General features: G+C 37.2%; 1 protein-coding gene and 1 non-coding gene across 2 annotated transcripts; one reads left to right on the top strand and one right to left on the bottom strand.

The window, feature by feature from the left end:
- ARHGAP19 (Rho GTPase activating protein 19) lies at positions 1–26544 on the bottom strand. Its single transcript, XM_016219970.2, has 12 exons — positions 26480–26544; positions 17369–17634; positions 16309–16389; positions 14768–14977; positions 11455–11681; positions 9726–9812; positions 7794–7859; positions 6212–6403; positions 3898–3996; positions 1799–1909; positions 1188–1266; positions 1–93 (listed from the first exon to the last, which is right to left on the bottom strand). The coding sequence occupies exons 1-12, from the start codon at positions 26533–26535 to the stop codon at positions 83–85; spliced, it is 1485 nt and encodes a 494-aa protein (XP_016075456.2). The 5' UTR covers positions 26536–26544; the 3' UTR covers positions 1–82.
- LOC148091557 (U6 spliceosomal RNA) lies at positions 13206–13309 on the top strand. The gene has a single exon (XR_015715654.1). It is a non-coding gene; the product is annotated as a U6 spliceosomal RNA (small nuclear RNA).
- Positions 26545–27043: the final 499 nt, after the last annotated feature.

Consider the following 27043-nt stretch of genomic DNA (forward strand, 5'->3'; position numbering starts at 1 on the left):
TGCAAGTCCAAGCTTCTCTGAGGAGAATGACACCTGGCCCACTGCAGAGAAAATTCTGGGTGGACAAAAGAACTCGGGATCCTCAGAGGAACCCTAGGTGGAAAGAGAAAGAAGGGCATTAAGCACATTTAGAAATATTTCTTTTTGCAAACATCCTACCTAAGAGCTAGAGAATCTACACTTAATATTTTCTACAAACTGAGGATTTAAAAGTTTAATTGAGAATTGATGAATTTCTACCAAGAAAACTTCAGTTTGTCCAACTGCTCTAATTTCAGGTTCATTACATCATCTTTTTTTTTTTCAACCACAGTTTACATTCAATACCATTCCGCACCAGTTTCAGATAATATTGCTTAAGTTAATTTATAAAAGAGCTCTATTTAATTGGCTTAAAAATAAGCAAATTATGAAGTAAGTATTCCTAAGAACTCAGAAATACCAACACTAACCCAAATGTTTTTCAAGTTCACATGATGTGGGATAATCTTTGGTAAATAAAGCTAATTTAAGTTTGCTTTAATTAAAATAGGTATGTATTCAGAGTTATCAACATTAAATATGTTTCAGTAATACGCCTTTGTAGATATAAATCCCCTGGTCTTTCCAATACATGGCTTCTTCAGAGGAAAGCATAGTAGCCACGGCCTTTTTCCAGAAGAGCGTAGACAACCGGCAGTCCCAGCACAAAATAATCCTCTTTGTCCTAAACCTCAGAAACATCTTATATATGATTTCCAGAGTCGTTCAGCATGAGCTCTCTATCTGGAAGACTTCACTGAATAAACAAAGCTGAAGTCTACAACAAGAAGGAGCATAACTACGCCATCTTCCCTGAGCATATTCTCGGTTCTTCTGTACTTGGTTTCAACAATTAGTTAACACTTGCTTTTTATTTGCTTAACAAGTTCTCTGAAGATATTTCACACATGTCCCATCTGTCCAAGAATGCAGGGACTGGGTGGGTGTGTGTTCACAGCTCTACCCCTCAGCACCTGGGACAGTGCTGAGTAGATGATCAATAGCCATCTGCTAAATGAACTCAAGGGCAAGGACCCAGCCTTGTAGTTTTCCCATCGCTTCTGACTACAGCCACAGTACACTGGGAATTTTAAAAATGCTACTGACTGACTAGATGCAGAAGGGAACCACATTCAGCAAGAACACAGAATAAGTACAACTAGTACCTTGTTTCCCCTCTTTTTTCCCCTCAGCCCATTTCAATCTTGTTGGTGTCATCATGGCAGCTGGAGATCCAGAAAATAACTGTAATAAGAAATGTTATAGTGGCTTAAACAGTCTAATGTCATTCCTATAGACAGACTTTACTAACGGGAATTATTTACTGGTTCAATTTCAATGTGAAGAGGTTTACTGACATATTTGTATCTCACTGATCTTAACCGGTTTTCTTGCTGGCTTAATGAAGTAACCATGCCTGGGATACCTTGAGGCCTCCTCCACGGGTAGTGCAGTGCCAAGCAGCTTGGCTCAAATGCTACCCACCCTGTGGAGTCCCCCAGTAAGAAGGGTTCCCTCCAGCATTATGTTTGTGGAGCTATTTCACTATATTTGTCTTCTCTGCTTATGATTGGTTATATCTTCCTTGAAGTCAAAATGTGTTTGTTGAATGAATCAATGAAAACCTACAGAAAGATGACAGTCAGCATAAATGAAAGGATTGAGAAAAAGGAATAGTTTACTGAGAAACACAGTCAAACAGATGACAGTATATCAATTTTCCTCCTTTCTACAAATGTACACATACAAAGAGAAAGTACAAAGAATAGTATCTTACTAAGTTTATATTTTCTTTGCTGGCTCTCTTCAATTCATTGATGGCTGGCGATTCCGGAGTAGGGGCCTTGTCCTTCCTTTCTGACATCACCTGATTTCCCAGGACCTTCCGCTGATTTAGGAAGAGAATATATTTGATTTTATAAACATCTGCTATATCTATATTATACCTATTCTGGCCTTTGAAGCTACAGTTTCTTAGGTTAAGAAAAATCTCAGCTTTCTGATAAATTCTCCCAGGCCATCTTATACAAAGGAGGCCAAATTATGTTACCAAAAAAAAGAAAACACTGAAATCATTGCCTTTCTTTAGATAATGACTTTTTCTTTACATTTAAAAGGGCTGCAATATTAGAAGCAACTTTACAGTTAATTTAAACTAACTAATAAAGACAATTGCAGTGTGCTTCTGAGACCATAAAAGAAACGCCAGTTACTTACTTGTATAATTTTTTCCCCCAAAGACATGTTGTCTCTCTGGCAGTTCTTAAGAGTCCCTTCCTCCCCTCCCAACTAAAGAATACTTACACTGGATCCACTCTAAGACTTTGCTTACACAGGATTGGAAAGTTTGTAGAAATTCTATAGGAGTGTATAATATAGCCACAAGAGGGTACAGGCCTTCTTAAGAAGGTCACATGACTATACTGATATTTCACCATATCCACACCACTTATATTCTTGGTTTTTTTTAAGAATAGACATCCTAGTGGTTATGAACTGGTTTTGATTTGCATTTCCCTAATGACAAGTGATACTGAGCATCTATTCATGTGTTTACTAGCCATTTGTATATCTTCTTCCTAGAAATGTCTATTTAAGTCCTTTGGCTAAAGAACTCCTATAAGAGTTCTTTTTATATGCCTTTTCACTGTTAATAGCAAAGAAAATTGTAATGTTCCAGAGACTATTAGCCTCAGTGGATCAGGATTGAGAATGAATTCTCAAATTCTATTAATGATATTAACTAGGACCAAAATTAGAGTTAGATGAAGCTGCAACTGCTGACAACTGCAGCTTGCTAGAAAAAATATATATATTACAAGATACATAAATATTTTTAGGGCACAATTTTTAATTTTTAGCAAAGAGCTCCTTGATTGTTGATAGATTTATAGATTTTAATAATGTTAAAATAATTTTAAAAAGAAAAATAATAGAATACAGAATAGTGCTAATCTCACTCCAAGTTAACCAGAACCTTGCCTTAGATATGCCTGGAAATTTGAACCCCATAATCAAGTTATCTACTGCCACCTGATGACAATATCCCCTAACTACAAGTTCAGAACGTCCACAAAGACTGGTGAATTGAATCTGCAAACAGTGATGGCAGCAACAGCACAGAAGTACATATTGTATTTGTTTTAAAAACAAGGTTTGTAATGAATTTGATACAAAGAAAGAGAATACAACAATTGATCAGATATTAAGCTCACAAAAACATGAGTTACCTAAAATTCACAATACCCATTTTCTAACAATTTTCCTAGTCTCTGTCAACCTTCTCCCTTTTCCATAACTTCAACAAACTGCATAATGAGATGTATAGCACAGAGCAGGTCATGAAGCAAAAAAGACTATACACAGCTCAGGAATAAGGACTCTGTCCTCAACCCCAGAAGAGAAGGATGGGCCTTTATTTCTTTTATTCCTCACTTCTCCAGTCACAGAGCCACTTCTCTGATTTGAAGCATAGCAAAATACTTTGAAAAATAAAAGCTTTGCCTGGCCGGGCGTGGCTCAGTAGTTGAGCATCGACCTAGGATCCAGGAGATCGTGGTTAAATTCCCAGTCAGGGCACATGCCCGGGTTGCGGGCTCAATCCCCAGTCGGGGGTGTGCAGGAGGCAGCAGATCAATGACACTCTCCCATCATTGATGTTTCTATCTCTCTCTCCCTGTCCTTTCCTCTCTCTGAAATCAATAAAATATATTAAAAATATATAAAAATAAATAAAAGCTTTTCCAAATTCTATCCATATCCCCTTACAGATAAGCCCGTTATAGGCTGCCAAAGAGCAGAAGAAAATTGTTTATGCATAAGAATAACCAAGGTTTCTCACAGTCAATGCTGAAACCAACAGCACAGCACACCTACCTTAATAAGGCCGCTGAAGGAACGTGAACGGGCCCTCTTCTGTACCCGGGGAGTAGAAGGTTCTTGTCCTGGTGTTAGGGTCACAGATTGCTTATTAAACTAAAAGGAAACATAGAGGACATTTTGTTACTATTCTCCCATCAAAAGATAGCATTCTGCGACAACCACATGAATAGCTAAGTGTAAATACCAAGAAAAGTCCAGGAATCAGTGAGTATAGCTGTACATATATGGATTAGTAAGTAGAGTGGCAAGCAAATCACAAACGCAGAAATGCTGCCAAAAAACAAGTCCAAATTTATTAAATTAGTCTGAGGGTTAATTAAACAGTTCACACCAAAAAAATCAAATTAGAATCAGATTAAGCTTCTAGAATTAGATCGAACTACCAGTTTATAGCAAATACAAAGGACTGAAGAACATCTTAAATAACACCACAAGGATACAACCAGAAAAATCCAGACTGTGGGAGATATCATAAATAAAGTGTGGGGAGGAGTGGAGGGTGGAAAGAGAGAAAACGTGTGTATGTATAGTAAACGCAATGTGGTATCCTGGATTGGATCCCAGAACAGAAAAAGAATATTAGTAAAAAAATTGGTAAAATCTGAATAAAGTCTGTAATGTTAATAGTAATGTACCATTGTTAGTTTATTAGTTTTGACAATGTTAACATTAGGAGAAACTGGATGAAGGGGTATGTGGGAATTCTCTATACTATCTTTGCAATTTTTCTCTAAATATAAACTATATCAAATTTAAGAGTTTATTCAAATAAAGAAACTTTGGCAATTTTTTAGGGGAGGAAAAAGAGGGATGAGAGAGAAGGGACCTAAAAGAGACCCGGTAGGTGTATCAACAACAACAAGAAATGCATACCCTTGCTCATGCCACTCTAGGAAAAACTCTTCAATGAAAAAACTTGTAACAAAAATGTATAAACTAAACAATGACCTAATATCCCCAACATGTCCAGTAGAAGGCAAACTATATATACATTAGGTTATTTATGATGAAATATTATGCAATAATTAAAATGTTTATAGCCTTTTAATGACATGAAAAATGTTCATGATATAATTTTAAATGAAAAGGGTGGGATATAGAAAAATTGAACATATATTATGATCTCGAGCAGAAAAAAAAATTAAAATATACATTCATAAAAAGAAACATGGGATGAGTGGTTTTATTTTCTTATCTTTCTCTATAATTTCCTATTTTTCTAAAAAAATAAAGAACAAAAATAATGTTAAGATTTTTCCTTTGTATTACATTTAACCCTCAGTGTTCTTGGTAAGTTATTACACTTGTCCTACCTAAATTGCTATCTTAGTCTCTACCAAGAATCAAATCACTGCCCTGCTTTGAATTGGTAATAATACTCCGCCAACACCCTCTGAAATTCCAGTCATATCTCAATTTGCTAGAGGTCAAAGTAACTTCAAAGAGAGTGACAGGAAACTTCTCTTAAAGGACTCTGTCAATTGTGAAGAACAGCTCAGTTGAACATTTTCTGAGCACTTGTTTATGTCTGGCCCTATGCTTGAGATAATGTATAAAAAAAAAAATTATTAAAAACACAGACTCTTCCCTAAAGAAGGTATCAGTTGAATAAGAAGTCAAGAGACTGACCTTGCCTGTTCAGCTAAAATTCAAGAGGGTCTGAGACAAGACAAATTTCCTAAGAAACCAACCAAGTCATCAAGGACTTACTCAAGCTACACTTTGAGTCTCAAAATGGCAAATGAGAGACCTAGCATAGCTCCAAAATAAACTTAGCCACTAGAATTCCTACCTCTGATATCAGACAAGGTTAATAGTATTCTCTAACTGCAAACAACTCACTAAGAGCTACCACTTTTGCTCTGCTATGCCAACTACGTTACATAGATTCTCTCTAATATTTATAACATGGGCATTACAATTACCATTTTACAAAGAAGAAAACCGAAATTCAGAAAGGTTATTTGCCAAAAAAATATGAAGGGTTTAAACTTTGGAATAATATATTGTAAATGCTGGTTCTCTCTCAGCAATCTTGGTATATGATCAAATGAGAGAAACTCTAACCACACTTGGATCCTTCTGTTTAAGTAAAAAAATCCAAGAGCCTTTATTCTTTTCTCTAATGGGCAGTAGTATAGAGATCACATTGAGGTTCTATAGACAAGTTTGATTTGATGGCCGAGCCAAAGCTTGAGCCATAAGAGCCAAAAATTAAATGAGATTCTTAACAATATTCCCTAGTGATTCTACAGCCATGATCACATGAATTCCTAAAGCCCTGTCACTGTGCCCTGCTTTCGGGCACCTGTCTGATAAGCTGTTTCTTCTTTGCTGACTCTGGCATATTGTGAACGTGTTGGAACAGCTCTCTCAGTGCCTCTTCTGTATGCTGCTGGGTCTCCTCCTGGTGAGAGCAGGAATCCATCCGGTTCCATTTCTGAGATTTTGCCAGTTGGAAGGACTTAGAATGACATGAAGCTGTCAGATCAAGATCATCCTAGAGAAAATTTAAAAGAAAATTAATATATCCTACCAGCTTTGTTTTTAGGTTCCCAGAACCCTGGAGCAAAAAGAAGGGTGGAGAAGTGGGGAACATGGTATATTCTTATACCCAGAAACAATAAAAGTCTAAAAACTATTATCAGATAAAGAGAAACCTATAATTATAGACTATATGTATATTTTTTAATGTAAAACTTTTTATTGATTTGAGAGAGAGAGAAACATTGATGGTTTGTTCCACTTATTTATGCATTCATTGGCTGATTCTTGTATGTGTTCTGACCAGAAATCAAACCCACAATCTTGGAGTATAAGGATGACTCTCTAGCCAACTGAGTTACCTAGCCAGGGCTAAACTATATATAAATAGCCTGCTCCCATGACCTGCCCAGAGAACCTAAATTCATTCAGAATTATTGCCACCAAAAGCTACATAATAGTTAAGTTTTCAAAGCATCTTTTAATCTCATGTAATTTTCACTGCTATCCTATGAAGTAAACAGGAAAAGTATCACCATCCCCATTTGATAGAAGAAAAACCTGAAGTTAAGCTATAAGCTTAAAGTTCTCTAGATATTAAAGTGACAGACCCATCTTGGAGCCCAGGTGCACTGGTTCTTGGCTGGTACTCTTTCCCACACATGACAACATGATGTGACAACTACACAGCAGTAGTAGAGGAACAAAAACAACTCTCGAAGAAAAACCACACCCCAGTTAAACTAGTTGAAATCAAGTACTGTTTTCCTGGTCACACCACATATTTGCTAAATGAGACATAGAAACAAACAGGAGCAGGGAAAAAAGTTGTGTAAGATCACAGCTTCAGTTTTTAACCAAGACAGACTAAACAAAAATCATCAAAAAGTACTAGCATAATTTTTTTAACTTCTCAATTTTAAAGCTTAATAATCATATGTAATTTTGTTAATAAACATCACACATTTGCTTTCTAAGCTCACGTGGTCTCAAGTCTTTTAGCTATTGGATAGAGTGTTTGTTACCTCACTACTGAACCTGAAATAAGACTATTACATAAAACTGTACTTTTATTACCATAAAATATTTCATACATTTGCTATTTACAGACTGTTTATACCACATGCTATAAGAATGCACATGGACTTTGTGAAAACCTTTCAACATACAGTCTATGCCATCAGTGGAGCACCTCAGAAAGCAAGCTGTGTAGGGGCATTTTTATTTCAACATATGACTTCCTTCTCAGTCTTTTTCCTCATCTCAAAATGACTAGATAATTTTGAACTACAGTAAAAACATTTTATTTTCCATGGCTTTACTTTGATTTCATACTTTGTTTTAAAGTTCCATTAATTTTAATTAATGCTCTCCTTGTTTAGGCTAAGAGTAATTTCTATTCTTACCTTTGACGCTTGAGTTCTGGAGCCCAAATAGTGCAATCTGGCACATTCCCGAATGTAAGCAGGAGCCTGGGCAGGTTATAAAAGAAAACCAAGACCAAATAATTAGTAGTATCTAAAATTCTTTTAAGACTCAAGGACAGTGGTTTTCAAAATAATTTAACTGGCAGGTTACTTTGGAAAAACAAAAGATCTTTAAAATGCCCTATTTTATAGTTTCCACCAAAAAGATAATCTTAACAAATGTGATAGGAAAACTGTGAGAAGACACCACTATAGTTGTTCCTGTTTTAAGAATCAAGTGTGGCATGATTAAACTTAAATGAGCCAGAAACAAAAATATAGATAATTATAGTAATGCTTATACTTAACAAAAGTCACCCCTAAAATTCTTACAAATTACAGTGGTCATATTTTAGAATCACTGTATAAAAAATAGCATTCAGAATTCCTAGGGGGTAACTAACAACAGACAAGGAAGAACTTAGCTTACTGATATATTGCCCAGAATCCTGTAATAAGAACCCTGATACAGTCCTGTATAAGTGTAAAATAATACAACCATTATAGAAGAGAATTTAGCAACATCTAAGAAAAGTACATTTGCATTTACCATTTACCCAGAAATCTCACTTCTGCGAATCTATCCTGAAGGTATAACTCCAGAATACAAAATACACTTGGTTAAGATTAATCAGAAGATTGGACACGGGCGGCCAACATGGCTCATGCCCCACGTGGGGGGCTCAATCCCCAGCAGGGGGCATGCAGGAGGCAGCCAATCAATGACTTTCTCTCATTGATGTTTCTCTCTCTCCCTCTCCCTTCCTCTCTCTGAAATCAATAAAAATATATTTTAAAAATAATAACATTGGCCACTACCTCAAATATCTACTAATAGGGAACTTATTAAATGAACTTTTTTTTTAATCCTCACCTGAGGATATTTTTTCCATTGCCTTTCAGAGAGAGTGGAAGGGAGAGAGGAGCTAGAGATAGAAACATCAATGAATGTTCACTGTTTTATTCTCTGTACTTTTCTCTATATTTGAAAAATTTCATAATAAAAGTTGTTAAAAAAATGTCTTGTGACAGACATTATATCTACAGTTTAATTTTTAACTTGAACAACTATAAAACAAAGCTTAAGACCAAAAGTAATTTCCTCCAAACAAGAATATGACAGAACCCATACCACCTATTCTACAAACTTTAAAAACAAAAACAAATAAAGAAAAACTCTGCCTTATAAAGATAATATAGCTGAAGATAGAAGCTATATTATGTAAATACATAGGAAAAGATGTGGTGACTCAAGCTAGAAAGATAAAATCCAACTGGGTCAGACAATAGAGATCAGGACTACAAATAAATAGCTAAGAGCAATTTTAGGAAAATGGTAGAGCAGGGAAAAAAATACAAAGAACACAGAATGAGGCAACACAGGATATGAGGATTGAGAAAAATCCATACAAAGAAACCTGAGAACAAGAAGACACAACAGAAGGAAGAACAAATGTGGAATAAAACAGGACCCCAGGGTAAATTTCCCCGAGGGGCAGAGCCCTGCTCGGCCTCCAGGTACCCCCTGCCTTCCCACTGTGGTCGTTCCCCGCAGGTGTCCACCGCTCATCTGCTTTCCAGTCCCAGGGCCTTTCTACCAGGTGCTGCAGCACCATCTTTATAGCCCCCTTAGGGCCCTGCCTTGCTCCAACGTCTTTTTTTAATTTGTTTTCATTGGTTTTAGAGAAAGGAAGACAGAGGGAGAGACAGAAGCATCAATCGGCTGCCTCCTGCAGCCCCTACTGGGGATCAAGCCCAAAACCCGGGCGTGTGCAGCAACCTCCTGGTACGTGGGACGAAGCTCAACAACTGAGCCACACCAGCCAGGCCATCCTCCTCGTCTTTTACCGCCCAATTTCATCTTGTACCTACCTTAAAAAGCTTCTGGGAGTGTTTAATCATAAAAGCCATACCACTGTTTAACTTTGTGATATTCTCCTGAAGGTCATTGGCAGTGACCTATTCAGAGAAAAAGAAACCAAAAAAGGGGGATTAAGAACAGGGGGGAAAAAGGCAGGTACTCCATTTACTTACCTAAGTTTATTCTTTCAAAGGTATGAGAGTTCCTGCCCCTTACAAAGGTGCCTCTAACACAATGTTTAATTCTGGAAAGGCTTTTTGGTTCAGTAGATTTCCACTGGAATGCCATAATCTAGGAAAAAGCATGTGTCCTAGCAGTGACCTGGAAATCCTCGAGAATCAATCTTCATTTCCTAATTCTGCTTGAGAATTAGACATGCAAGCAGAGTAGCTAAAGACAATCTAGTCTGGGAAATGAGTCAGGAAGAACAGAATCTGTACCAACCACCAAGGACATTGACGCTTCAGAGAAAGGAGTTTCTCCAGAGACAAAAGAGAACTGTCTCTACTAAATGATACCAAACGACATCTGTTTCTTAAAAACACAGTCAACTGGTCATTGATTCCCTTCTCTTGTTCCTCCTGCCTCTGTTTTAAGTACTTCAGCATCTCTACTATCCCAAAGCCCTCATCGTCAACATTTATCTTTATTACTTAATTTTTGCTTTTAGCAAGACCTCTTAAATACTTCTCTTTATAGGCAGATTACTCATTTTTCAGTCTCAGCTGGTTCTAAAATCGTTAATATGAACAAATGTTGGTGTATCCCTTTCTTCTCATCATCCAGCCACCTCCCACCACCCTCTTCCCCACCCCCCACCAGCCTTTCTCTCGGGAGAGCCCCTCCTGGCCCAGAATTTTATATTATGTTTTTCCCTAGTTACTTGTTAGGTAAAATATACCACATAACCTCTCCTTTATCTTCCTTTTCTCATTTCTTATATTCCCAAAATACTTTATAAGTCACCATATCCATCTATTTCCACTATCTTTCCAACTGCCTTGTCAGGTAAGTGGGAAAGTTACTATTATGACCAGTTTACAAAGGAGCCTAAGCATAGAAAGGGTAAAGAATACAGGTCACAGCTGGTTTACAGCTTCCAACCCAAGAATCCTGCTTCCCAATTCCATCATACAGTAAAACCTACATGAAAGGACAGGAATATAAACCTATATACCTCCTGGTCAAGAATGAGTTCAAAAAACTTTAGATAATTTATTTCTCATGCAAGTCACTGAGAAAGCCATGTTCTCAGTAATAAGAAGCACATTCAGCTTTATCCAAGGAGAAGATATCTACAGGAAAAAGAAAACAAGGCAGGAGACTGTTCTATGTGTCATCTTATCTAAAAGCTTAGTGACATTATCCTGTAAGATCAAACAGCTCTATCCTGCAATCTTCAGGAATCAGTTTGATTTCCCAAGATGGTTTTCATGTTAAGAAGGAATTCACACTGACCGGCCAAAATGAGAATTCTTTATTTAGTAGCTATAATTTTCCACTGAGTTTCCACTAATAAACTGCCATTCAGGGTTATCAGAGATTGATTAATAAGTGAGGTTAAAGGAACTGGCCCCCTCAGGTCTGATGACTCTTAAATTAACTAATAAAGTAAGCTCCTAAACTTGTTAAATGGAAGAGTAGACCTTGGACCCTTGATAACTTCACCAAGGTATAGTCACAGGATAAGGCCCAGCCCAAGAAAACCTAGCAGTCTTTGCTCTTCCCCTCAACACTCACATTTTTTGGCCACAGGACATGGGGTGCAAACATAAGGGCAAGGTTATAGGCAGACATCTTATTCTTGTCTTGTTTCTTTGCTGTCTGGTACAGGAGATCGAGCAACAACTTCAGCAAGTTACGATTGGGTGGAGGGAGAATGAGGAAGAGCAACTGAAGAGCCTCGATTTGCCGCTCCTTATCCGGTATATTGGTCTTGTTCCCTTTATCATCAAACTGCATCAAATCTTGAGGACAAAAGAGACGATTGCAAAGGAAGGAGAAAATACAAGCAAGAAATAAGTAAATATTCCTACTATTATCCTCCCCTCAACTCTAACCAAAGAAAGAAAGGAAAAAAAGTAATAATAATCAGTCATAAAAAGAGATTATAGCAAAATATAATAACAAAATAATGTCAATGAAATTCAATAATAAAAAGAAAACCCCAATCAAAAATGGGAAAAGACTTGAAGATACAAATAGCCAATAAGCATTTGTATACTCAGTATCATTAACTATCAGGGAAATGTAAATCAAAACCATAATGAGATACTACTTCATACCCATTCATATGGCTATAATCAAAAAGACTGACAGCAAGTGTTCACAAGACTGCTAACAAAATTAAATCTTCTACATTGCTGGTGAGAATGTAAAATGGTACAACCACTTTGGAAAATAATTTAGCAGTTCCTCAAAATGTTAAACATAGAGTTACCATATGACCCAGCAGCTCTACTGCTAGGTGTACAATCAAGAGAAATTAAAATATGTCCACACAAAAAACTTTTAATAATTCCACCCCCCTTCACTTTTCCTCACCCACATATTTTATTGCTAAAAGAAATAAGAGAGTGAATTATGCCCTGATAACAGAATAATCCAGGCAGCTCCTCAGTCAGAATCATTGTTTCTCCCCTAACAGACTACATAGGTTATCAATAAAAACCCTGGATAATCAGAATTTCAAAAGACACAGGTAACTATTTGGGTATAATTCATATAGACCTAAAAATGATTACAGTGTGTTGTTTAAGCTGTTGAACTGCAATAACAACTCCAGGTTTAGGAAAGACAGGTAATATTCCTGAAACTGCTCCCTGTCAATATGAAACTGAAAACAAAAATCCCTTCCAGTTATCAGCAAGACATATCAAATGCTACAACTGAGCCACACCTCAATATGGCTTCAAAGAACAGTGAATCATGGGGTGGTGAAGGGGAGAATTTCAAATACTGTACTAAATTAACTCAGTGGGAAAGCAAACAGAAAAAGTATTCGTCATGTTACCCTTATAGAAAGAATTTATCAATATTTTCCATATCTTTTTTAAAGATCCAATGATTTTATTTCTCTCCAAAATAACTGTAAAGTTATATAACATTCTAGTATATTTTCTCATTTGTATCATCTGGATTATTACTGATAGTTCTAAAAAATCTAATCTGCCCTGGCCAGTATGGCTCAGTTGGTTGGGCATCATCCCGTGTATGGAAAGGTTGCCAGTTCGATTCCCAGTCAGGGCACATGCCCAGGCTGCAGGAGTGATCCTGGATAGGGGGTTGTATAGGAGGCAGCCAATCGATGTTTTGCTCTCACATCGACGTTTCTCTCTCCTTCTCCCTTCATCTGTCTAAAAATCAATTTAAAAATCTTAAAAAGAAATCTAATCTTATTCGATTTTAGAAATTCAAGCTTAGTTTTCTTTAACTAGTAAAAATTATTCAAAACAAAAAAATCTTATTTATTTTTCTTAAAATTAGAAGAGGTACTCACTTGAGCAGCACATATACTAAAACTGGAACAATACAAATATTAGCTTGGCCCCTGCACAAGGATGACAAGCAAATTTGTAAAGTGTTCCATTAAAAAAAAAAAAAAAAATTAGCCCTGGCTGGGTGGCTCAGTTGGTTGGCACACCATCCCGTACACCAAAAGGTTTTGGGTTCAATCCCCAGTTGGGGTGTGTATGGGAGGCAACAGATCTCTGTCGCATCGATGTTTCTCTCTCTCCCCCTCCTCCTCTCTCTCTAAAAGTCAATTAAAAACATATCCTCAGGTAAAGATAAAAAAAAAAAAAAAAAAATTAGAAGCAAGAGAAAATGCTCCAGGGCAGAAAACTATAGCAGCATAACAGCTGTGCAATTGAAGAATGAATTTCCTACCACACAGGCATAAAGGAGAATGAGAAACTATTTATGAGCTAAAAACGGAACATTCTCCAAGACATAGTAAGTTAAAAAAAAAAAGAACCATATATATAATATCCTACCATTACATAAAAAGAAAGGGAATGTATCTAAGTATTTGGAAGTGTATAAAATATCTCTGAAAGGATTCATTAGCAATCACAGCATTGGTTGCCTCTGGGAAGAGAAACCGGATGCGGCAGAACAAGGGTGGGACAGAGTCTTTTCACTGCATATTCTTTTGAACACTTTGAGTTTGAACTATGTGAATGTATTGACTAATATTTAGAAAGCAAATAAAATTATTTTTAAAAAACAAACTTTCTTGGGGTGGTGAACACACAATACAATATACAGATGATGTATTACAGAATAGTACACCTGAAACCTATATAATTTTATTTACCAATGTCACCCCAATAAATTCAATATTTTAAAATATCCTGGGGAAAAGAAGAAAAAAAAATTCCAAGACTACAGATGATCTCAATTGAGGCAAAACAATATTTAGCAAAAGCCTCAAACCAAGGCAAATGTACCAAACCTATAACCATCTGAGGAATGTGAATTAATCCAATGAAAAGCATACACTTAGTTTTTAAAGATTTTTTATTGATTTTCAGGGAGAGAAGAGAAACATCGATGTGAGAGTGAAACATGTATCAGTTGCCTCTTGTACACCCCCTATAGGGGATTAAGCCCTCAGCCCAGGCATGCGCCCTAACCAGGAATCGAACCTGCAACCTTTGGGTGCACAGGATGATGCCCAACCAATTGAGCACACTGGCCAGTACAAGAAGACATTTATTAAGAACTAAAATATTCAAAGCACTATGCTAGGATCCCTGAAGAATAAAAAATAAAAATAAAACCCAGATTTTATCTTCAAAGAAGCTAATTTAGCAAGAAAAACATTTGATTAAATCAAACTTAACTGGCCAATACTTACAAATACCCAGAGAAGTCCAGAAATATCATGAAGTTTTAACCAATATAAGCAAAAGGGTTTGTTTGGTTTTTGCTTTTTTTCTTTTTTTCCCCTGGCAGAAGTATTGCTGTGGATTACACACAATAGAAAATTCCAAAAGACTTTACTAAATTGAAAGAAATGTATTTATATCTCCTCCCCTCCTATACTCACCAGCAATTTTGAGGTGTGCGTGGAAATGTTTATGTGTCAGCAGGGGCTCAGGTAGCTCTCCTAGAAACATCTTCAGCAATGTGGCAACATCATTTGAGTGAAACTCCCCTGATTCCAAGTCGATATCAGTTCCATTATTGAGAGCATCCCTTAAAATCTGCTGTCGGACACTATTCCCTGGTACTCTAAACAAACCCTCTACTCGCAAGTCTATTTAGCATGAAAGAAAACAAAGGACATGCAGAAAGGAAGCAAAAAGAGAAGTCTGATTAAAAGAAGTCATCTAAAAGGCTATTTACACTTGAAAGCCTCTTTACAAAGACCTTGAAGAAGGCTTTTGCCTTTTTTTCCAGAGTAGTTTAGAACCCACTAGTCCCTGAGGAGACAAATCTGAACATCCCAGACTAAGAGGTGGTCCCCTCAGGAGTCATTCAATGTCCTGAAGCACATCTGGAGACTGAATTTAACCTAAACAACAGAAATGAGCTCTAAAAATAAGTTGTTAGAAAAGCCAAATCTCCCTGAAAGCCCCTTTTGCCATCTGAGACTGTCTGAAGGGGCTGAGTTCATCTGTGGAGGTTTGTTGCTCCTATAAAGTTTCCCAGACCAAATGAATCTATTGCTTGAGATTAAAGCTCAAGCGATAAAAAAGATAGGATGCATAGTTTTGGTTTGATCTGGAAGAAGCCCGAGAGTTTATATTCTCAGCTTGCGTACATATTTATCTTCATATAACTCCCTAACTGAGGGGACCAAGTTCAAATGCCTACAGGGCCAGGCAGGCAACAGTAAATGAAAGCACAGGAACCAAAGCGAAATGGAGAGCACATATTCATGCTCTAGCTGATTGTGTCAAAGTGGCAACAGGGTCCAAGGATGAGATCTTCTTATCATCCCAGGAAATGGAAAACCTAGACTTTCCCCATTTGAAAACACTCATAACTAATTTTATTTTTAATTTAATCTTTTGCCAACAGAACAAAACATGAATGTAGATGCCTCAAGCTCTTAGGCTGCCAGTTTGCAACCTCTGCTCTAGCTCCTAGCACAGTATCCCACACAGAATAAGCCATAAATGTTTGTGTTGAATTTATCAAAGGGTCACATGATGCCACATATTTCACATACACTCAGTGTGACAAGCACTTAGAGCAATGACATAAGCAGAATGACTACTGGAAAAAAAAAAGGGAATTAAGTGAAGAGTGTATTTTAATCATTAGAATTCTAAAGATGAAAGTGTCCTTGGTGGTAAATCATGCTCCCTTGAGTAAATGTATGATTCTCTAGGGACAATGTATTTTTCCAGAAAAAAATGTCTCTCTGAGTCAAGGGGAAGATGTGATTTCATAGGCACTATCTAATTTACATCCATCTTTGAGAATAAAAAACAAATCAATAATGAGATGAAATTTGGAACAGAATGTATTCAGAAACATGCCACCTGAAATTATCACTGATTACTAACTCAAGGATGTTAGCTCTCAAGAGAAAACTGACAATTCTTCATTGACAAAGAACAACGAAATTTCAAGTCTTACTTCTGTGTAGATATTCAATTAGCTGGTATATCTGAGCAATGCCTTCCTCCGTCAGTGGGGATCCAAATACTACTCCTTTTTCTAAAAGAAAAAACATACGATAGGACAGGACTATATTTTCCACAAAGAGTACAAAATCAGCACCCTGAAAACCGACCAAAATTGCTTTACGGTATTAGCAACTCCTCAATGAACATACAGATGTGAAGACTGAAGCCCAGAAAGCAACAGACGTGTACACCCTTCCCAGACACAGCTCCTACCCTTTCGCTTGAGAGACATTAGAGCCTCCCATGTTACAGTTCAGCAAATGCTTTCACAAAGTCAGTAAACAAAAATCTTAGGAGCTGGCAATGCACCAGAAAATGCAATCAAAACAACTCTCAGTCAACTCTGCAAGTTTAACATTAGATTGTAGGTTCCTTGAAGGCAAAGACCATCTTCTTATTTAAGTAACAATACCTAAACTGTTGATATTTAATTTAAAAACAAACAAATAATAGAACTTAGAGCCATAATTGTCAAAGCATGACAGATTATCCACTAGAGTTGATACAGGGTCGGATCTGTTATTAATGATTTCCTTATATTTAATTTAAAAAATAGTACCTCTTTAATAGCTTATCAAAAGCAGCACAATAATTTATTTTCTGGGAAGGCTTTTTTGGGGTGATAGGTATTTGCCATTTCACGCATTTGAGAACTAACAATGGCAGTAAAAAAAAATGTTCAAACTGTCTTTACTGTACCCTCTAGCTGTATAACTTTGGGTTTTTTTAAAATATTATTTTAGTTCAGTATTAACAGGGCATGAAAATCAAGGTACCCCTGATAAATACCTAAACTAATTATATCATCTCTCAGGGACTGATGTATATTTGGCTTTAGTTTATCTATACTGTTTTTATAATTTTTATTGTTTTACTACTTATAAAAATGGGGGGAAAATGACCAAAATTGCTTTACGGTATTAGCAACTCCTCAATGAACATACAGATGTGAAGACTGAAGCCCAGAAAGCAACTGAGACGTGTACACCCTTCCCAGACACAGCTCCTACCCTTTCGCTTGAGAGACATTAGGGACCGGAAGAATCCTGTTGCTGGGCCAGCCCCACCGGGCAACTTAAGTTCCACTTCTCCCATCAGCTGAGCCAACTCAGTTCCAGGTAAATCAATGAGCCTTGTGATATTGCTGACCACCAACTCAGTGAACACCTCAGGTTTCTCATGCCGGAGCTTTTCCACAAAAAAGTCAGGATTGAAGATAATGGGCTGACCTCGAAGGGAAGAATCATTGCAGATAACAAAATTGCAGATGGCGTCACTGGAAAAAATGAAACAGAAGAATCCTGGGGTGTCGAGGGAGTTCAATTTCATGCGTTTCTCATTCCTTCTTAACCACACAATTATTCACTCTTTCTGTGGTTAATCTACACATTGATCTTTTGAAAACCCTTATCCTTAATCTGCTCACTGCACAAAAGACAATTTGGACTTGCTGCTGTTTAAGGTATACCCTCCTAGATACTTAAAAATTTCATTTAAAGACCCCAGAAAGCCTCTATTATGCGACTTGAATTTATCTCTTAATTTCAGGCATATACTGTAGGAAGATACAGATCCTATAGCCTCCCAAATCTAATAACATATTAGAATTGGTAGGTACATAGAGCACATTTCCTTATTAAAACAGTAAAACCCTGAATTACTACTGTTAAATACTTGTAAAACATCAGAAGTGCAGCTGTTCCCCCTAACACAGCAATGGGTAATCATCAGATTAAGGCCTTCTTAGGAATATAGCCAATACTAGACAGTATTTCCCAGGCAGTGATCAACTGCTGACAGCACCACATTCAGGCTAGTCTCAAACGCCAGAGAAAGCATGTGACAGTGAGCATGATACTATTGAAGGGCTAAAACTAAATCTAAATAGTGTAGTAGACATTTTGAAGACAATTACCCATAGGGTTCTTTGGTTCCTGGGTCTCTACACAGGCAAATATTTCTTTATAATCAACCCCCTTTAATTGAGCCAGGCACTATTGAATTCTGTTCCTCATAGCCAAAAAGCCTTCACTAGAATGTAAGGCACAGGTACATAAAAATATAAATTCAGCCTTGCCCAGGTCCAGAAATAGGTTTTATTTGAAAATCCTTCAATTCTGGATGCATCTGGACCATCTAAGTCCAACCTTTCCTCACACACTTGAAAAAGTCTGTGATTTTTTTTTTCCATTGCTTTTCAGATCCAGTGGAAGGGAGAGGGAAAGAGAAAGAAGCATCCATGTGAGAGAGACACATCAATTGGTTGCCTCCTGCACACACCCTGACCAGGCCAGGGATTGAGCCTGCAACCAAGGTACATGCCCTTGGCCAGAATCGAACCTGAGACCCTTCAGTCCACTGAACCAAACCAGCTAGGGTAATTTCACTCTTCTATCACTGAGTAATACTCAGCAAGCCCTGGCGAGTGTTGCTCAGTTGGCTGGAGCGTCATCCCATACTCCAAAAGGTGGAGGGTTCAGTTCCTGGTGAGGGCACATACCCAGGTTGCAGGTTTGATACCCGGTCAGGGCGAGTGAGGGAGGCAACCAATAGATATTTCTCTCACATTGATATCTCTCACTCACTCACTCTCTCTCCCCCATCCTCTCTCTAGAATCAATTTTTTAAAAAGTTCTGCTGACCCCTGATTTTAGCTGGTTTTCCACTCCTAAATTACTTGGGTTATACTCCTGGCAAAGCTCTTTGACTCTCAGAAATAATTCCTTCCCTATTCTTTGTTTCCTAATGCCTAACTACTGTACTTTTTACTTTTAATCTGTTACATATAAGAGCTGTATTATTCCATCTCTGTAGCAGACCCATCACCACTGGTTTGTATCCATTACCAATTATCTCTAATGGCTTGTTCTAATCCTTACTATATAAACAGTCACCTGTTATATAACTGATGAGTAGATAGAACATAAGCCAGAAAGCACAAGTAATCACATCTGTCAGGCAAAGTCAAAATTCACCTGACTCATACAAACATTCCCACAATAAAAACAATCACAACTTAAAAGTCCTCCATAGCACCTAGGTACCAAAGCACTGTTCCAGGGAAATGACTCCTCTAAATATTAAATGTAACTAATCTATGACACTTTGTCAATACTTCATGGATAATTTTTAATAATGGTATAATGAAAACAAGGCAGGGTAAACTTCAGAGTTCATCTCTACTTCCTTGAAAAATTATTACATAATTTCAATCAACGGCCCCAATCTTCAGTTGGTGGCTACAAAATTCCTTCTTTCTCTAAAATGGTAATATAAGAATTTAAAAATATGAATATGTTCTCAAGCCAAAAATCCGTTAAAGAAAGAGAACTTAAAATGCTTGTCTCCTCAACCTTTTTACAAACTAAGGTAAGTTACTTTTCCTGTATAAATTTAAAGATGCTAATGATTATAATATAAGCCAATTAAAATCAAAAGCAATTTTATCCTAAACTGTTTTATGGATTTCACATTCCTTTTAATTTTGAAAAACAGATTTCAGTTCAAATTAGTTCTAACATATAAATGAATATAAATAGCATCCACTATATTCCTAAAGTAGAAACACATACTCACATACAGCCTCCAGATCTTTATTTTACTACTATCCAGAGCAAGATTCAGTTAAGATTCTAAAACTTACATTACAGTTGACCCCAGGCACTAAACTGGATAAAATACACAAGTGAGAGAGGAGCTAGAAGCACAAAGTCCCAACTACATTGTTTCTCAACAGAATCCTTTCAATCTGGCCATCTCCCCCAAGTCTGCTCCCTCCTAAATAGGTAGAACAGGTAAAAGAATAAATAAGTTCAAGGTTGCCCCTACCCATTCACAAGAAATACAAGAAAAAAATGCCTTGGGAGTCCTAACACACAAGTAAAAGCATTCTCAGGTTTTTTTCCCCTTCTGCTTTTTCTCCCCTTCCTTCCCATGATCATTCACTCATTTTCGTCACACTTTAATTTCTTTAACTTAGTTTTTCCCCCCCTCTTCCTCACTTTTTCTGAGTAGAGCATCAGACAAGACAAGAGATAAGAGAGAAACAGTTAAAAACAGAAGTAAAATGGAAGGTAAGAGATGGAAAAGATAGATATTGTAGGTTATGTTTTTTAATTATCCCCATATCACAAAGCCTGCTAATTCCTTTCCACAGAATACACGATCCCACAATATAAAACAGAATATCAAGAAGCATGGCTAAGGATTTAAGAGATTTCTATGTCTAAAGAAAAAATACTATATTTAAGCAAAAACAACTTCCTACTCTGCAGCATCTTATCTTAATACAAACTCTTAAGTTTACTCAAGTTCAAAAATAAATAAATTTCTTACATAAGAGCTGAAAGCTTCGGATGAGGCATTGGTAAATTGAAGAGACTGGGGAAAAGCTTTCTCCTTTTTTGTTGTGACAAAGAAACCCTCCTTTCCCTGCCCCAGTACAACCTACACAAATTCCAGGCGTGTTACAGGACACAAGGGCACATTATGGGGCCTGAAAGGCAGTACTTATTAGGACTACGCATTCATCTACAAGAAGGAACAAAACAGAAATTAAAAACTGGACCAGTTCCTTATATTTGCCAACACATAGATGAAATTCAACAGTAGTCTCCCATCACACTGAAAGTTGTAATAGATGAAACAATCATATAATGTAAGAGTATAAGGACAAGTTGTTTGTTTTATAATATGGAAGGGAAAGGTGATCCCTACCTCACATCATATACACCAAAAATAAATTCCAGACAGAATAAAGATCTGAATAGGGAAAGCCAAATTTCAAAAAGTTTAGAAAACAGCCCAGCCGGATGTGGCTCAGCAGTTGAGCGTCGACCTAGGATCCAGGCAATCGGGGTTCAATTCCTGGTCAGGGCACAGGCCCACGTTGCGGGCTCGATCAATGACTCTCTCATCATTGATGTTTCTATCTCTCCTTCCCTCTTCTTTCCTCTCTCTGAAATCAATAAAGATATATTTAAAAAAAAAAAAGTTTAGAAAACAGTATAGAAGAATAAATTAATGAGGCAGAGAAAAGGTTTCTTAAACAAGATAAAAAGAGCACAATCCACAAAGAAAAGACCGATACATTTAACTACATTAAAATTTAAAATTTCTATAAACAAATGACATTATAAACAAAGATCTTAAAAAATGAAGTCACAATGCCTCTGTAGATGAGGAATTGCATGAAAGAACAGGAGTGGGAGAGGAACTTTTCGCTGTATGCTCTTTTGTACTTCCTGGATTTTTGATTCATGTGAACATATCCTTTCATAATAAATAAATAAATTTAAAACTTTAAAGTAATAAAAGATAAGCCAAAAACTGGAAAAAAAACACATTTGCCATGCATTTAAAAGGATTAGCATTCAGAATTTATGGATATGCCTAAAATTATTTTTAAAATACACTCAACTCATCAGAAAATTAGTTAAAGGATACTATCAAGTAATTCACAGAAAAGGGGACCTAAATGACTAATAAACATGAAAAGAATCTCAACTTTGGAAGTTATAAGGGTAAAGCAAATTGAAAATGGTATATTTCCCCATCCATCATTTTGGCAAAGACTCAGATTCAGGCAATATCTTTTTATTCCTAATTTGATAGAGTTATTTCTTTATTCGTAACCATAAGTCAGTGCTTAATTTATCAATTTTTTTGTATCTATTGATTTTCATATTATTTTTCTCCTTTATTTTGTTAATGTGGTAAATAACACTGATTAACTTTCCAATGTTAAACCAACCTTGCATTTCTAGAATAAGCCCAATGTTGTTATGATGTATTATCATTTTATATATTGCTGATTTTAGTTTGCTAATCGTTTCTTTAGGTTTCTTTCTATACATTCATAGTGAGATTGTCATGGAATTGTCCTTTCTTGTATTGCCTTCAATAGATTTTGTATCAAGGTTGTGCTGGCCTTATAAAGTTAATTGGGGGATGTGTCATATTTTTGTATTTTCTGAAAAAGTGCATGTGAGATTGTTATTTCTTCTTTAAATGTTTGATCGAATTGGCTAATGAAGCCATCTGGACCTAGAGTTTTCTTTGTGAGAAGGTTTTTAGTTGTATATTCAGTATATTTTGTGTTGTAGGACTAGTCAAATTTTCTATTTCTTGTCTTAATTTTGGTAAGTTGTGTATTTCTAGGAATTTATCTATTTCACATAAATTTTCAAACTTTATTAGCATAAGCTTGTTTATAATATCCTCTTAGGAACTTTATAATGTGTTTGGTTCCACAGTGATGTCTTCCTCTTTGTTCCTGATACTGGAATTTATGATTTCTCATTTTTAATGTATGAACCTTGTTAGAGGTTTACCAACTTTATTAACTTTGTCAAGGTTTTGTTGCATCCCTCTATTACATTTGTTATTGCATTAATTTCTGCTCTTATCTTTTTTACTTCCTTTTTTCTACTTTCTTTACTGGATTCAGGATAAAAGTGGTACTGCCAATCAGTGGGGAATGGATAACCTTTTCACTAAATGGTGAAAAGGTTGGTGAAATGGTGAAAAGGTCCCATTTCACTAAATGGGACACTTAAACACCTATGGGAGAAAAAACATCCAGGGATGTGCAGGAGCAGCTGATCGACGTTTCTCTCTCACGTCGATATTTCTCTCTCTTCCTCTCCTTTCCTCTCTCTATAAAAAATAAAAAATTAAAAAATAAAAATAATAAATGCATATTACTAGGCAACTACCCCTAAGAGTGATAAAGGCAAGACCTGCTCCTCAAAACAGGTAATTTTTATAACCTACTATAGTCTGCAATGATTATTTTTACCACTAGATGGACTCCTACATGAAAGGTGATATGCTTAGTGAAAGAACTGGAAACAGAACCCACAGCTAAAAAATCAATTACAGAAAAATGAAATGCATGTGCTTTTGAGGCATGTTGAGGCCATGAATCTGCAAAATCCAAGGGGAAAAAAATGGTATCCTGCAGATGACTACTACTAAAATTGCATACCCACAAAACTAAAGTTTCTTCCTTAATGAATTGCTTGACTTGATTTGTTCTAGAACCACAACCTTGGCAAATCTATCAAAATATGAGCTATGTTGAAAGTTGTCTAAACCTAACTTACGACCCTGAGAGAAGTATGCACTCTCTTACTGCTTTTCAACCATCTGAAGCATGGCTCTGAAACATGGCTTTAATTAAGCAGGAGGCTATTATTATTCTTTCCTTTTCTACATATCAAATTTAAACTGGTATCGTGAAAGTTGCACATAAAGAGAAAGGATAAAACAGACCCCATGGCTGGCAGAGTTTTGTGTTTTGTTATTTTTATAACAAAGTTCAAAGTTTATAAGATTTACCATCTTATTTACCATAAGATTTCAGGGAACAATATCCAACTGCTTAGACAAAAATTTTGAAACATTTACATCCTAAGGCCTACCCTTATGAGTAGCTGTCCAAGGTTTTGTATTATGGACTTCTTATCTTTAATTTACATTTCAATAGTCTGCAAAAATATATTTGGCCATTATATTCAATCTCAACGTGAATTAATTTCAGAGAAGAGTAACTTGATCTGAATTAAATTAGAAAATTATTTAGAGATGAAAGAATTCTTGAATGCTTATCTCTTAACCTAAACATTTTGAGATTTTGCCCTGTGGAATGACAAAAAGGCTAATTAATTACTCTTCCCCAGAGTATCAATAACACAAATTTATTTACATATATTTACTTGTTAATTTTTATCCTTTTGGGTGTCACAGAACTGTTATTAGAGTCATCTTTCCATATCATCTTGTTATGGGAACAGAAAACTTTAAAAAAATGTTATATTGTTGCAGACATGTACTATATAGTTAGGTCTAGTGTGGCTGCACTTCTGTACTGAAGGCTGGGACAAGACCAGCTGGAAATTCTTCCTCAGAAATGCTCAGTTTCAGTGTGCTTGCATAGGAGAGAACGCTCTGTAGAAATAAAGTAATGATAGTAATGATTTCCTAAACTCCAGATCTCTCTAATCTGTTCTTTAGTTGTTCTAGGAAACAGAAAATCTATCAAGTATTGATTGGTTTGGTTACTTACGAGGCTCAGTGCTGAAAGCTTTAAAAGAATTGTTTAATCCTGAAATTTTCTGGAATAGACACTATTACTTCCATTTACAGATGAAAAAAACTGAAGCTGAGAGAGGTTTAAAAATTGGCCTGAGCCTGGCAGGCGGTTGAGCATAAACCTATGATCCAGGAGATCGAGGTTCAATTCCTGGTCAGGGCACATGCCCAGGTTGTGGGCTCCATCCCCAGCAGGGAAGGTGCAGGAGGGAGCTGATCAATGACTCTCTCATCACTGATGTTTTTATCTCTCTCTCTCTCCCTCTCCCTTCCTCTCTGAAATCAATATATTTTTTTTTTAAAAATTGGCCTGAGTATTCCTTTTGTAAATGAGATTGTTTTCCCAATTTCCTTTTCAGATAGTTCATTGTTTATATAGAAATGCAACTGATTTTTGTATGTTCATTTGCATACTGCAACTTTACTAAATTTGTTTATTAGTTCTTACAGGTTTTTGTTAGTTTGGGGGATTTCCTATATGTAAGAAAGAACATATCTGCAAACTGGGACAATTTTACTTATTCCTTTCCAATTTAAATGACTTTTTTCTTGCCCAATTCTCTGGCTAGGACTTCCAGTACAATGCTAAATAGAAGCGGCAGGAGTGGGTATCCGTGCCTTGTTCCTGGTCACAGTATCACTTCACACCTATTAAGATGACTATTATCAAAAAAGAAAAAAAAGACGAGTGTTGGTGTGGATGTGGCGAAATTGGAACTTTTGTACCTGTTGGTAAGAATGAAAAATGACGCAGGGAAATAGTATGGAGGTTCCTCAAAAACTTGAAAATAGCACTACCATACGTTCCAGCAACCTCACTTCTGGGTATTTACCCAAAAGTATTAAAATTGGAATCTTGCAGAGATATTAGCACTCCCATGCTCACGAGGCACAACTAACAATAGCCAAGATGTGGAAACAGCCTAAATGTCCATGGACAGATGAATGGATAAGCAAAATGTAGTATATACATAGAATGGAGTATTACTCGGCTTTTTTTTTTTTTTCCCCATTGATTTCAGAGAGAGAAAGGGAGAGGGAAAGAGAAGAAAAACATCAACGATGAGAGAGTCATTGATCGGCTGCCTCCTGTATGCCCCCTGCTGGGGATCAGCAGGCAACCAGGGCATCTGCCCTGACCGGGAATCGAACTGCAATCTCCCGGATCATAGGTCATAGGTCTGGATCACAGCTCCATCCTCAACCGCTGAGCCACCTCTCCGCCTGGCTCTGATTTTACAAAGAAGAAAATTCTACATATGTGACACCATAAATGAGCCAATTACAGATAGAGGAATACTGCATAATACTATTTATATAAGGTATCTAAAATAGTCAAAGTCACAGAATTAAATAGTGGAATGGTGGTTGCCAAGGAACGGAAGGATTGCGAAAAGGGGAGTTACTAACAGGCATAAAATTTTAGTTAAGCAAGACGAATAAGCTCTTGAGATTAGCTATACAACACTGTACCCACTTCAACAATACTGTATTGTACACTTAATAATTTGCTAAGTGGGTAGATCCCTTGTTAAGTGTTCTTACCCCAATAATTTTTTTTTTAATTGGCCCAAGGACTCAAACCCATTTCTAACTGACACTCAAATCCTGGCTCTGACTTAGCCACATACACTGACTGTGAGCCTAGCAAAAGGTCCTGACAGCTCTCTACCTACGCTGTGTGACGCTGGGGAATTCGCTTAACAGCTCTGGGCTAGAGTTTCCTGACCATCAAGATGAGTCTCAGCGTAAAGGCAGGGAGCGCTGCCACCACCAACTGGTCGGTTTACAGCCAAAGCCGCGAGTGGACCTCCCACGGGCATCAGCAGAGCCAAGCGAGGGCCCGATTAAAGACCAGCGCCGGGCGGGACCACCGCGCCTCAGCCCCAGCAGGGTACCAAACATCGTGGAAAGAAACCACAGAGCCAGGCCCCGATGAGTCACCATGACCCAAAGGAAAGGCGTCAGTCAGTACGACCAGCCCACGGCCTCGTTTCCTAGGCAGCTGGACCAAGAACTGGGCTCACCTCCGACCGGACTCGCGAGCTGGCACCTCCCCTTCGCTCTGCGCCTCCGTCGCCATCTTAGTCAACAAACTCCTTTCACCGCCCCCACGTGAGGGCACGCCCCTCGCCTTTGGATTGGCTACGGTGTTTCCCCCTCTTCCATACGATTGGATAACTTGACCGCCCCTCCTAAACGAGGGCAATGGCATTATATTATTGGTCTATTCAAATAACTAACCGTCATTGGTCGCCTCCTGCCCTGGCGGAACGGAGCGGCGTCGGGCGGGGCGGAGACCCAGCCTCGAGGCCTGCCGGGAGTTGTAGTTTCTCGTTCTGATGAGCCTCTCGGATTCCGCTGATTTTTAGGCTCAAGTTAGATATCGGTATCCTGCACGCAAATCTGTTCTGCTGTGTAAATCGCAGAATTACAAAACTGCCGAATTTAAAAGTCTCCAAAATGCATGATTTCGTTTTCTGTCTACACAGAGAGAGAGAGATACCTAGAAGGACAGGGACAAAGTGGCAACCGAGAAGTACTTACGGTTAAATTACTATTAAATTTAGCTCACAGCCTGCTTTCTTCGG

This window comes from Miniopterus natalensis, chromosome 14, assembly GCF_054644295.1.
Source record: "Miniopterus natalensis isolate mMinNat1 chromosome 14, mMinNat1.hap1, whole genome shotgun sequence".
NCBI lineage: Eukaryota > Metazoa > Chordata > Mammalia > Chiroptera > Miniopteridae > Miniopterus > Miniopterus natalensis.